Genomic DNA, 12,173 nt, shown 5'->3' with positions numbered 1-12,173 from the left:
CCGAACCCTCAGTGGTTCAAACTGACCGCCTGGCACTTGAAAGGGCGGGTCTGAAACATCAATTTTTGCCAGACGAGGTTATATCCACCATGCAGGCAGCTCGTCGCCCATCGACAGTGAGGATCTACCAGGCCACATGGGCGGCCTTTTGTAGGTTTTGTTCGAACCACCACCTTAATCCGGGGGAGGCTTCGGTAGTTTCAATCTTGCAATTCCTACAGTCCGGGGTCGAGAGAGGGTTAGCCCCAAATACCTTGAAAAGACACTTAGCTGCCCTGGCAACCATCATTCGATTACCTCACGCTCGCTCTCTAGCACAACATCCTTGGATTAGGGATTTTATTAAAGGCGCAATTAACACCCACGCGCCTCCAGTACACAGATTCCCGACATGGGACCTTTCCATAGTACTCCGGGCGCTTACAGCCCCTCCTTTCGAGCCGATGAGGACGATTCCAATACGATTGCTCTCCCTAAAGACAGCCTTTTTAGTGGCAATTACGTCAGCACGCCGATTGTCGGAACTGTCGGCTCTGTCTACGCATGCGGATTTGTGTGTATTCCACCCAGATAGGGTTGTATTGAGGTTAGACCCATCATTTATTCCCAAGGTTAATTCTGGGTTCCACAGGACTCAAGAATTAGTGTTGCCGGACTTTTGCACACATGGGCAGCACCCTCTCGAGTTGAGGTGGCACAAGGTAGATGTTCGGAGGGCCTTGAAGATATACATCAGACGGACTGGACATTTCAGGAAATCTGAAAGATTATTCGTGTCCTTTGGCCAACGATCAATGGGTCTTGCAGTATCATCAAGATCCATCAGTTGCTGGCTAAGGGATTGTATTGAGGAGGCCTACAAAGCTCGGTCTCAATTACCACCGACCGGGGTGACAGCGCATTCCACTAGAAGTGCAGCCACGTCGGCTGCTTGGAGTACTCAGGCGTCCATTGAGGACATTTGCAGGGCGGCTACGTGGGCGTCTCCTACAACCTTCATACGCCATTACAAACTGGACTCAGTAGCTTCGGCGGAAGCTTCATTTGGGAGACGGGTTTTGCAGCAAGTGTGTTCAACTCCTGCGACCGTAGCTCAGCCTTTTCCCTCCCATGGGCCGTAATCTTTGGTATATCCCATGTTGGACTCTCCTTCCAGATGCAGTGGAGAAGAACCGTTGTACATACCTGAACGGTCTTCTCGATGCACTGGAAGGAGAGTCCAAACCCACCCGGCATGGTTGTTTCGCCAGGTCGCCGGAGTCTTGGGGTTACAAGTTGAATAGTTATGAGGTTATATGGTTATTGTTCAATAAACAGGTTATCCTTAAACTGGCTTCGTTTTTAAAACTGAGGTATTGGGGGCTGCTAAGGGGCGGTGACTACCTCATATTTAAATATTTAAATTAACTCAGTCTCTACCAATAAGATTGGTAAATTACCCATGTTGGACTCTCCTTCCAGTGCATTGAGAAGACTGTTCAGGTATGTACAACGGTTCTTCCGCCCAGTGCCTACCCCAGTAGGTCAGTCTTAAAAACTCAGTCGTAGTGAAGGGACTAGAGTTTTGCCTTTACAATGATAATGATAATGATAATTAATGATAATGATAACAATAATAATAATAATAGTGTTAATAATAAGAATAGCAATGTATAATTCTTTTCTCCTTTCCTTGTTTTAGGTGAAGAAATCTAAGGAGGGAGATTCGGGCCTCTGCCCTCCGTGGGCAAGGCTTGCAACATGGCTACCCCTCAGGGCCGCTGCTGTCCGAGAGCATTGTCCAGGGGATAGGGGGTTCCTAGGCTGGGTCCCTGACCTCTGAGGTCATACCCCTCCCCACAACCTACAGACAAGAACACTTGGGGGCAATCTGGAGTCCACCCCCCATCCCCCCCGAGGTCTTCGTAACCGGCTTGCCTGCCTCGCTGCAGCTTTCTGAAGGATCAAATGAGGCCTAATTAGACAGGGGAGAGAGCGGCGAGGAGCGTCCCTGAGGTACGCCTGCCGATTCCCAGCTGATGAGGGGAACCTCGGTTTGAAGAGACGGGCGCTATCTTGGAGGGGGCGCGGCTGTCATTAGGAACCCAAGAACGTGGCGCACGCCATTTTGACGTGTGGGGGGGGGGAGCAGGCTGGCAGTGATGCTGGCAGCTTCATAAGGACATCTCCCTGCCTCCCCTGTTGCTAAGAAGGGCATGGCAGAGGCAAACAGTGATAGCCAATGAACAGAGAGGTTTAGTTGTTAGGGGTGTCCAGATCAAACATACACCTCCATTTTATGGTACATTCCATTTGCCTCAAAGTGGTATACAGATATCCTGGCTATTCACTTGCACTGAACCTAGCGTTTAGGCATTGCTTTATTGTTGATTACATTTTTCTCGTGAACAGACAGAACTGTAAGTAAGAATGTCTGAACACCCCTCAGAGACATCCTCTGGCACTGGCCCAAATGCCCCTGGGGTTCCCAAACCTCAAGACAAGGGAAACTCTTCTAAAACAAAGAATAAGAGCTCTCAATCCTCTACTGCCCTAAAGGATGCAAAGCACCACATTAAGGCCTTGGAGGCTCAATTGGAAGCTGCCAAGAAGCAGGCTTCAGTTCAATTTCCTCAGCCTCAGGCCTCTATAACTTACCCAACTCTGGCTCCTCTGCCTTATACATCCCCAAGGGCACTTTCAGAGTTGGTACCCTCTGTCAACAGCAGAGATTTATCACCAGATCAAGCAGGTATTCCAACTGACACTATGGCCAGACCTGAAATACCCATGCCCGTCATACAACCATGGTCACAGCCGGGCCAAGGGCTTCAAGGTTTTCAGTACCCCCCAGCCACGTTCACACCGTCTACGTGCGCCTCAAGACCCCTGGCAGTCAATGTCCCCAGCATTGCAGGACATGGTGGCAAATGCTTATTCACAAGGGATGGCTGCAGGGGCTCAGCAAACAGTAGGCCATGTCTCTGGCAGATCATCTCGAAGGGACCTTTGGGCCGCTTCAATGCCAACACCATCTGTACAGGATTCCTTTGACAAGGAAGGGGACCCTGACAGTGAACAAGAGATAGAGCTGTCAGAGGATGAGGCTGTTCAATCGGAGCAACCAGCTTCGAGTGCGCTTTTTAAACCGGCCTTATTCGAGACACTTTTGCGAAAGGCCAAGATAATAACTCATTGGAAGTAACAAGGCTTCATAGGCATCAGCCGGGCTGCAACCTGCGGCCCGGTTGTTTTCTGAACCACAAAAGGAGTCAAGCCACATTCCTTCTTCGCAGCTATTTATGGACACTGAAACATCCGTGGCAGCAGCCAGCTGCCGTACAAGGTCCATCATCATTGAAGCAAAAATTTTACACGTTTGATCCAGAAATTGAGGACTTGCTGAATTTTCCATCTGTGGATTCCCCCGTAGCAAGTTTGGTGTCTAATGCCATTGTCCCATCAGAATTAGCTGATGGTTTAAAACCAGAGGACAAGAGGGCAGAAAACCTCATACGTAAAACACACCAAATGGCTCCTTGGGCCTTGAGGTCATCGTCTGCGGCTTCCTTTTTTAATAGGGCCTGTATACTATGGTTACAGGATATGCAGGCCAAACTGGGCCCAGAAGAGGGGAGACTCAGGCAAGATATCAGTAAATTGATTGTGGCTTCCAAGTTCTCAGCGGATGCAACCCTCAATGCTGCAAAGTTTGCTTCCAGAGCCATGGCCACCACATTATCATCCTGTCGGCTTCTATGGCTGCATACCTGGCAAGCTGACATGAAATCCAAGAGGCAATTGGCATCTGCCCCCTTTCAAGGCACTAAACTATTCAGAGAATCTTTAGATTCGGTCCTCATTGAGGACAAGGACAAACGTAAGGTCCTGCCTAGGTCATCCATACATCCGGACAGGCGCCAAGCTCCCTATTTTCGATGCCAGCATTTCAGCACGACTCCTTGGCGGCACCTCCGGCCTCTAGGGCATATATGCAGGGAGGATATGGTGGAGGAGCCTTCCGGTCCTATAGGGATGGATACAAGGATCGTTCCAGACAATTTAACCAGTCTAGGAAACCTTTCCAGGGGTGCAATCAAAAAGGACAAACCTAATTCCCATAGGTGGATGCCTGCAATCTTTTGCCGCCTCTTGGGAATGTACCTCATCAGACACCTGGGCATGCAGCACCGTGTCTCAAAGACTTCACATAAACTTCCTAGGCACACCTCCACACCGTTTCCTCCAGTGTCCTTTGACCCGCTGTCCATAGAAGTGTGCCCTCCTATTTCAGGCGGTCACTAACTTGATGGACATTGGGGCGATCAAGAAGGTCCCCCGACATCAACAGGGCCTGGGGTACTATTCTATAGTCTTAGTACCCAAGGCTTCGGGGGGCCACCGGTTGATACTCAATCTGAAACAGCTGAACATCCATGTAAAGTATCAATGATTCAAAATGCACTCCTTGCAGACCATTTTGGCTTCGATCAGGCACGGGGACTGGCTTACGTTTCTCAACCTCAAAGAGGCTTACCTCCATGTCCCGGTACATCCGGATCATCGGAGGTATCTCAGATTTTGCCTGGAAGAACAACATTTCCAATATCGTGCAATGCCATTCGGCCTGTCATCTGCGCCGAGAATCTTCACGAAGCTGTGGATGTACTGACCGCCAATCTGAGAACTCGTTCAATACGCCTCATGGCATATTTGGATGATGTACTCCTTTCCCAATTGCTGGGGACATTCGTCTCTTGTATAAACATTGTGCCCTGGGCCTGTCTCCACACCAGACCACTGCAGTGGTTCCTTCTGCCATTCTTGAAACAACAGACAAGCCACTCTACTCGGCTCATTACACCGTCGGGGAAGGTCAGACACTCCCTCAAGTGGTGGAGTTTGGCAGTGGTGCTTCAGGGTTCTCCCTTTTTGAGGCAACAGGAGAGCATCATCACCACGGATGTGAGCCTACATGGTTGGAGTGCCCACTCAAATTCACAGGTAGCCCAAGGCCTGTGGACCCCCAAGGACCTCACAGGCGTGAATATCAATTTCCTGGAGCTAAGAGCAGTGTTCCTGGCACTACAAACATTCCGGAACCAGGTGCGGGGAGAACACGTACTCATCCTGATGGACAATATGGCTACACGATCTGACATAAACCATCAGGGTGAGACGAGGTCCGGCAGGTTGATGCAACAAGCAGAAGCCCTGATCACCTGGGCGGAAGCAAACCTACTTTCTCTCCGCACCGAACATATCTCCAGGGTTTCCAATGTCCAAGTGCATTGGTTGAGCAGGTCAACGCTCGATCCATCAGAATGGTGTCTCAATACAGTGATATTCCAGAACATCACTCACAGGTTCGGCACACCATTGATAGACTTGTTCGCGACACATCTGAACACGCAGCTCCCACGCTATTTCTCCTGTTTTCCATCACCGGGAGCAGAGGACACCAATGCTCTCTGAGCTTGCTGGCGGAAGGTCTGTTGTATGCCTTCCTTCCCACATGTCTAATTCTGAAGGTAATAAAAAAAATGATCTCAGAAAGAGTGGAGGTCATCTTGATGACCCCCTATTGGCCTTGGCGCCCATGGTTCGGGGACCTCATGGACTTGATGGTCTCCTCCCTGTGGCGTATCCCGAGCCATCGTGTCTCCCTCAGCCAGGGGTCGGTGTTACACTCGGACCCCCAGTGGTTGAACCTAGCCGTCTGGCATTTGAGGGGGATCACATGAGACAGGCTGCTATTCTGGACATGGCAATCTCCACAATTCAGGCTGCACGTCATCTGGCCACCACCAGAATTTATCAGACCACTTGGACAGCTTATTGTAAATTCTGTAACACCATACAAGCAGATCGACGCGCTCCATCTGTAGTGAATCTTCTGTCTTTCTTGCAAATGGGTCTTGACAAAGGGCTTGCTCCCAACACGTTATGGAGGCATGTAGCAGCTCTTTCCACTGTACTCAAATGGGACCCATGGAGGTCTATGTTACAACATCCGTGGGTCAGAGACTTCCTTAGAGGGGCATCCAACCTTTGCCCACCAGTGCAACACAGATATCCAACGTGGGATCTTCCACTGGTGTTACAGGCGCTAACCGCATCCCCATTTGAGTCATTAAGACACATTCCTCTGAGACTCATTACCTTTAAGATGGTCTTCTTGGTGGCCATTACGTCCACCAGGAGGATGTCCGAGCGGTCGGCATTGTCTGTTCGTCCGGATCTCTGTATCTTTCAACCAGACAGAGTAGTGTTACGTCTGGATCCGGCCTTTCTGCCGAAGGTCAACTCTGTTTTCCATTGATCCCAAGATCCGATCCTTCCGGACTTTTGCGCACATGGTTCCCATCTGCTGGAGCTACGCTGGCATAAACTCGATGTCAGATGAGCTCTAAAGATGTTACATACGCAGGACTGCACATTGACGCAAAACTGAAGCCCTTTTCATTTCCTTTCTACCATCATCCATGGGGGCTAAAGTATCACCTCAAACAATTAGTAGATGGGTGAGGTCCTGCATAACCCTAGTGTATGAGACTCAATCCCTGCCTGTCCCATCTGGAATCACGGCTCACTCCACGAGGAGTGCGGCGACATTTGCAGCATGGGCTACGCAGGCCTCTCTAGAGGACATTTGCGGGCGGCTACCTGGGCTGTCCCAGATACCGTCATCAAACATTACCGATTGGACTTGTTTAGGTCTGCAGAAGCGGCTTTCGGTCAAAGAGTGCTGCAACGGGTGTGAGAAACTCATGCGCCCCTGGTCCAGCCTGTTCCCGCCCTGTCTTCATAGCTTGGGTTTACCCCATGTTGGACTCTCCACAGCAGTGCATTGGAGAAGGACCGCTGAACTTACCTGAGTGGTTTTCTCGATGCACTGCAAGGAGAGTCCAAGCCCACCTGGCCATTTGGCCCAGGGGCACAATTTCTTGGTTGTTAAGTTGTTAAATAAAGAGTTATTTGTATTTTCACTACTCCTTCGTTTTTTTCTTTGACTGACCTACTGGGGTAGGCACTGGGCGGGACCTATTTATTATGTTAATTTTAACTCAGTCCCTGCCAATAAGGATGAAGTATTACCCATGTTGGACTCTCCTTGCAGTGCATCAAGAAGACCGTTCAGGTAAATTCAACCGTCCTTTTCAATATTATTGCATTTACTTGAAAGGAAAGCAATCTGAATTTGAAACCATGCCCACTTCCCTCAGAAGATTAAACAAATTTACAAACTTATTTGCCCTGTGAGTGCATTCCCATTTTGAAAGCAAATTAGCTTGGGGGGTTAGTAATAAAGTATTTCCCTATGAAGATATATTCCTGTGAATCTCCTCATAGGAAAATGCTTCATTACTTTAGAGATAGCCAATCCAGTTAATAGCAGCTTGATCTTTGAGATCTCAGCTTCTTAACACTGTGCTAAAGTGATTACGTTCCTATTTTGTGTGAATGACTTGTTTTCTTTCCCTCCCCATCCCATCCTTTCAGTTTTTACTGCACTGTCTTTTTTATTTCTAATCAAATTGTCTTAATGAGACGTAGCTTAAAAATTGATAAACATTTTAAAAGGAAAAAAAAATAAAGACTATATCACCTCACACCAAGTTTTTTTATTTCAGTGTTTCTCTCTGGGCTCTTTCTGTGATATATTTATGCCCACACTTTCCCAAAGTTGGGACTGCAGTGTCATGAGCCATGCTAACTGAGAATTCTGGGAATGTTGGTTTTCAACATGTTTCCAGGATTCCAATTCTGATGAGGATCTTATGTTTCAGTTTCATAGGACTTAATTTCCCAAGCAAGTCTGAAAATACTGACATCTGAATTTTTTAAACCATCTCCACCTTGGCCATAATAATAATAATAATAACTTTTACTGTAATAAAATAATAACAATAATAACTTTTAGGGCCTGGATTGTTGAGGGCAATTTGCTGACTCTGAGAACCGCTTAGAAAGTGCTGTGAAGCTTTATGAAGCAGTATATAAATCTAAGTGTGACTGCTTCATAAAGAGGCAATAATAGTAACCAAGATGGAGATCGGCTTTTAAAACTTTATTAATAATATTCTTTTTCTCTTTTTTTTGGAGTTTTGTCAGCCACAATTGTTCATCTGTTTTGTTACAGATTGCATAAAAGAAAGTACAAAAGAAGAGACACCAGAAGATTGTTCACAACCCGTGGACGATCTTAGTAGCCAACATAAGCCTAGCCCTTCTTTCAGTTCAGAGGATTTGACAAGTGACAGTGTGATATCTGAATCCCAAATTTTGGAACCTGAACATTCAACCCTTTCTCATGAAGCAGAAGGCAGCACGGATAAACTACCATCTGCCTCTACAGGTGACCATACTGATGTTACTACTTATGATTCAGAGGCTTGGCTGGACCATTTGCCCGCAGAGAGTCAGTCTAATGGAGTTCCTCTATCTCCATATGCACCTCATGCAGCATCTGTTGGGAATGAGTTGAATTTGTCCACAGAAGCCTTTGAATCCACACCAATGTCTTGTCAGACTTCAATCACTGATGAAGCAGAACATGTAACAAATACTGAGCAAGCAGCTGCTTTGGCGCAGACTCCAAGTCAGGAAGGAATTCCCTCCACATCCATTCTGGAATCAGACAGTGAGGGCCCCCCTAAGATAGATTTTGTTGACAACAACATCAAAACTCTGGATGAAAAGCTGCGGACACTTCTGTATCAGGAGCACAGCTTGTCAGGCACTTCTCCTGAGAGCCAAAAAGACACACAGAGTGCAGTGGAGTCTCCATTTTCATCCTCTGCTGAAGATACTTTTCCCTGCCCGGGACCTGAAACACAAGACACTAATTCCCCACAAGAGACCGATCCCCAAGCTGCACTCATTCCATCTGGAAATCATCCTGAAAGCTTGCCGGTGATGAGGCAAGAGGCCAGAGTTATTACCTCTGCTCCCAGGGATTTCTGCAGACATGTGAGTATTGACAGGGTTGGTAGGGGCTAAAGATTGTTTTGCCCACTAAAGTAATTTAGAATACTGCTGAACGCCTGCATAAACTCACCTCCCTCATTGATCCTGGCAAACGAAAGGTACGCATTGACTCCACACAGATGGTCCCAATTTTATTTTCCCCCATCGATTTTGTAACGTGTGGGTTTTGAAATCTGTGTCTGAAATCAGGAAATCATGGGGGAGCACAAATATGCTTCTATGTAAAATTAAACAGGAAATTGATTTAATGAATGTATTAAATGGGTTTTTAATTGGTTTTTAAGCATTCCTCATATTTCCCACTTAACCAAGTAAGATTCTCAGGAATTTGACGTTCAGATTTGGTTAGAGACTTGCTGGTGTAACAGTTACGTAAGGAGGCAATCTTTAATGCACCTGAGGCTCAAGTGGTATGTGAAGTATCCTCATCCTTATTCAGATATTGTTTCTTTTCTACTTGCTTCCCTGTTCTCCTTGTTTTGTTCAGGAGATGTCCTTGGAGGCTTCATTTCCTGAGAACCCTGTGGCTTGTCCTGCTTCAGAATCAAGTGGTGGAGCTGTGCACCTGCATGCAGGAGGTGGATATTTTGGCCTAAGCTTTACTTGCCCTAGTCTCAAAAACCCTATTAGCAAGAAATCCTGGACTCGCAAATTGAAAAGCTGGGCATACAGGCTACGGCAGACCAGCTTTTTCAAGAGATCAAAAGTCCGGCAAGGTAGTGTGCTTACAGTCAGGGATCTAGACTAGGTAACATCTGTTTTGATTTCTTTAAGTATGTTTCTCTTTCCTCCCCCTCTTCCTTCTCTTCTTCCTTTAAAAAAAAATATGGGCATTTCCAGCAAATCCATATATACCTGTGTAACATTTCATCTGTCACCACTTTGTTTTCCAGTTTGATTAACCGGTTTTTTCATTCCACATAGAAGGATAGGTCTTGGGATAATAAAAAAAGCCTATATGTATACTAGAATCTTATTTTATAATGTTTGTTAGTGTTCACATGGTCACAGATTTACCTGACCTGTTTTGTTTTTCCTTTGTGTTTGTCCCCCACCCCCCATCTGCTTTCCCCCCCTTTTTAAAAAACCGCAACAGAGATGACTGCTGATGATGCTTCTGACTGGATTTCCCTTTCTGAGCAAGCAACCAGAGAGAATAAAACATTTAGTCATTCTAAATCTGAAGCTGGATCATTCCAGCGAGGCAGATTTCAGGTAAATATAATTTAATTCATTCATTCCTACCCAAATATGTCCCATCCAACAATAATTTATTGTTGGGAATAAAAAATAATTTTTTATTGATATGTTGAATAAATGTTCCATACCAACATAATTTGTTATGTTTAGTATGTTCTGTAACAATTCTTGTTGGCTTTTTAGCAAGTGCATAACTGTAATAATTACTGGAGGTATTGAGTTAGGTCCACAATTGGTTTATCTCCTAAAGTGTTGACTTCAACTCTCATATTTGACGATTCTGAGAATTGAAAAACATACACTTGGAAATTGCTAAAGTTGGGAAGCGCTGTTCTAGATGGCATATATTTTAAGTCACTATCTTTCACTTGGACAAAAAGTAAAATAACTGAGGCTTAGGTTTTTGGTTGTAGCTTTATTGAACAAATGGGTAACTGGTTTATAGTTTTTTTGATGTATTAATTATGAGAAGCAGATTAGTGTCATTTAATGCATGTTTCCTTGCTAGCTCTTCTGTATTACTACAGAATTTGAGATGCAGTGTTTGAATCAGGTTTACATAGTAACAGACTTGTAGCATTAAGCTACAAGGTTGCATATGGAACATTAATTCAAATTCGGGGGGGCTGTTTCTTGAAATAATTGTTTCAAACTCAAAACAGGGCTCTTCAAATCAGTGTTCCCTCTAATTTTTTTTGGGGGTGGGCGGAAAAGTATAGTGTCTGAGCGGCAGTCCCTTCGGGACTGGGCGGCACAGAAATAATAAATAAATAAATAAACAAACAAACAAACAAACAAAAAACCCACCCTGTTTTGCCTCAGAGAATTTCAAAATAAAATACTGTACTGTGTGTCTATAACAGTGAGCTCATAATAGGGCAACTCTATCAATATCAAAATGCCACTTAAATAGTTGAGCTAGTTTCAAACTAGATTTTGATTTTCTTTCTCTCTTCTTACTCCCATTCTTTTTTCTTTTTCTTTTCCTTCCTCTCTTTTTTCTATCTGTTTCTCTCTCTTCCTCTCTTCCTCTCTCTCTCCTTCCCTCTCACTCTTTCCCTCTCGGCTTCTGGGCAGGTTTGGAAAACTCTGAGTTGATGATGATTTTTAAGTGAGCGATTGCTCACTGCTCAGCTTAGAGGGAACTATGCTTCAAATTCAAATTCAGGATTGTCTGAAAAAATAATATATTGTTACTGTATTACATATCTATTATAAGCCAATTGATTAAAATAAAAACAAAGCGAACTTCCCAAAACATAATCTGATTTGGTTTTAAGTACAACCCAGACAAAGTAATCAAACTTTTCTGATAAACATGGATTCAGCATATGTTTTATTGAAAGTTGATTCTTGCAATTCATTATTCATATTTTCCGGTATTTCTACCTCCCTCCTTGCCTCCTCTCCCCATTTTCTCTATCACCGCTTCTCATTTGCCATTTTGAAGAAAATTTCCTAGCTTGGTAATTAGGCTTAGAAAAAGGTCCCATTGCATCCAAGGGAGACTTCTTCCCCCCTCATAATTGCTGCAGTTAGGAGATGATTCTCATCAGTGTCACAGGATGCAGGAATATTTAAATTACCCCCTCCCCCACCCACATACCATGAATTGCATCTACAATTGGGTTTAGGAAAAGAACAGCAGTTATCTTTGTTTTGTTTTTTTAAAAGAGATCACAGAAGAAGAAAGTAGGTCAAGAAGATGAAGCTATAGTTCATATTTGAATCTACTGCAGAGTGGAACTTTCCTATTTTTGGCATCGCCTATCAGAAAATGGGAAGCCTCAAATAGAAGGAACAAATTTTGAGAATTATACATTTATGCCTTAGGATAGATTAATCCTCAGTTTGTCTTTTTAAATTTAAATAAAAGATGTTTATCCAGTTGTCACCAAGGACAGCGATGCTGGTTCTGGCATGTCTGTCAGTGTAGATATGATTCCATAACAATAGGATGAAAGAACACTGTTATAAGTTAAAGCAGAATCTATATATATAAC

At 44.9% G+C, this 12,173-nt stretch overlaps 1 protein-coding gene across 6 annotated transcripts in view; it reads left to right on the top strand.

Moving 5' to 3' along the window:
* The window catches only part of WNK3 (WNK lysine deficient protein kinase 3), a 119,133-nt gene that overhangs the window by 92,622 nt on the left and 14,338 nt on the right, over positions 1 to 12,173 (top strand). For 4 of the 6 annotated variants that reach the window (XM_070741284.1, XM_070741285.1, XM_070741287.1 and 1 more), the window contains 3 exons: positions 8,123 to 8,952; positions 9,458 to 9,686; positions 10,067 to 10,185. In XM_070741284.1, coding sequence (XP_070597385.1) covers positions 8,123 to 8,952; positions 9,458 to 9,686; positions 10,067 to 10,185 — 1,178 coding nt within the window. Of the gene's footprint in view, positions 1 to 8,122; positions 8,953 to 9,457; positions 9,687 to 10,066; positions 10,186 to 12,173 lie in introns of those variants that run through there. The other 2 variants (XM_070741288.1, XM_070741289.1) reach the window with 2 other exon arrangements.

This window comes from Erythrolamprus reginae, chromosome 2 (assembly GCF_031021105.1).
Source record: "Erythrolamprus reginae isolate rEryReg1 chromosome 2, rEryReg1.hap1, whole genome shotgun sequence".
NCBI lineage: Eukaryota > Metazoa > Chordata > Lepidosauria > Squamata > Dipsadidae > Erythrolamprus > Erythrolamprus reginae.
This window is presented reverse-complemented; position numbering and strand designations above follow the sequence as displayed.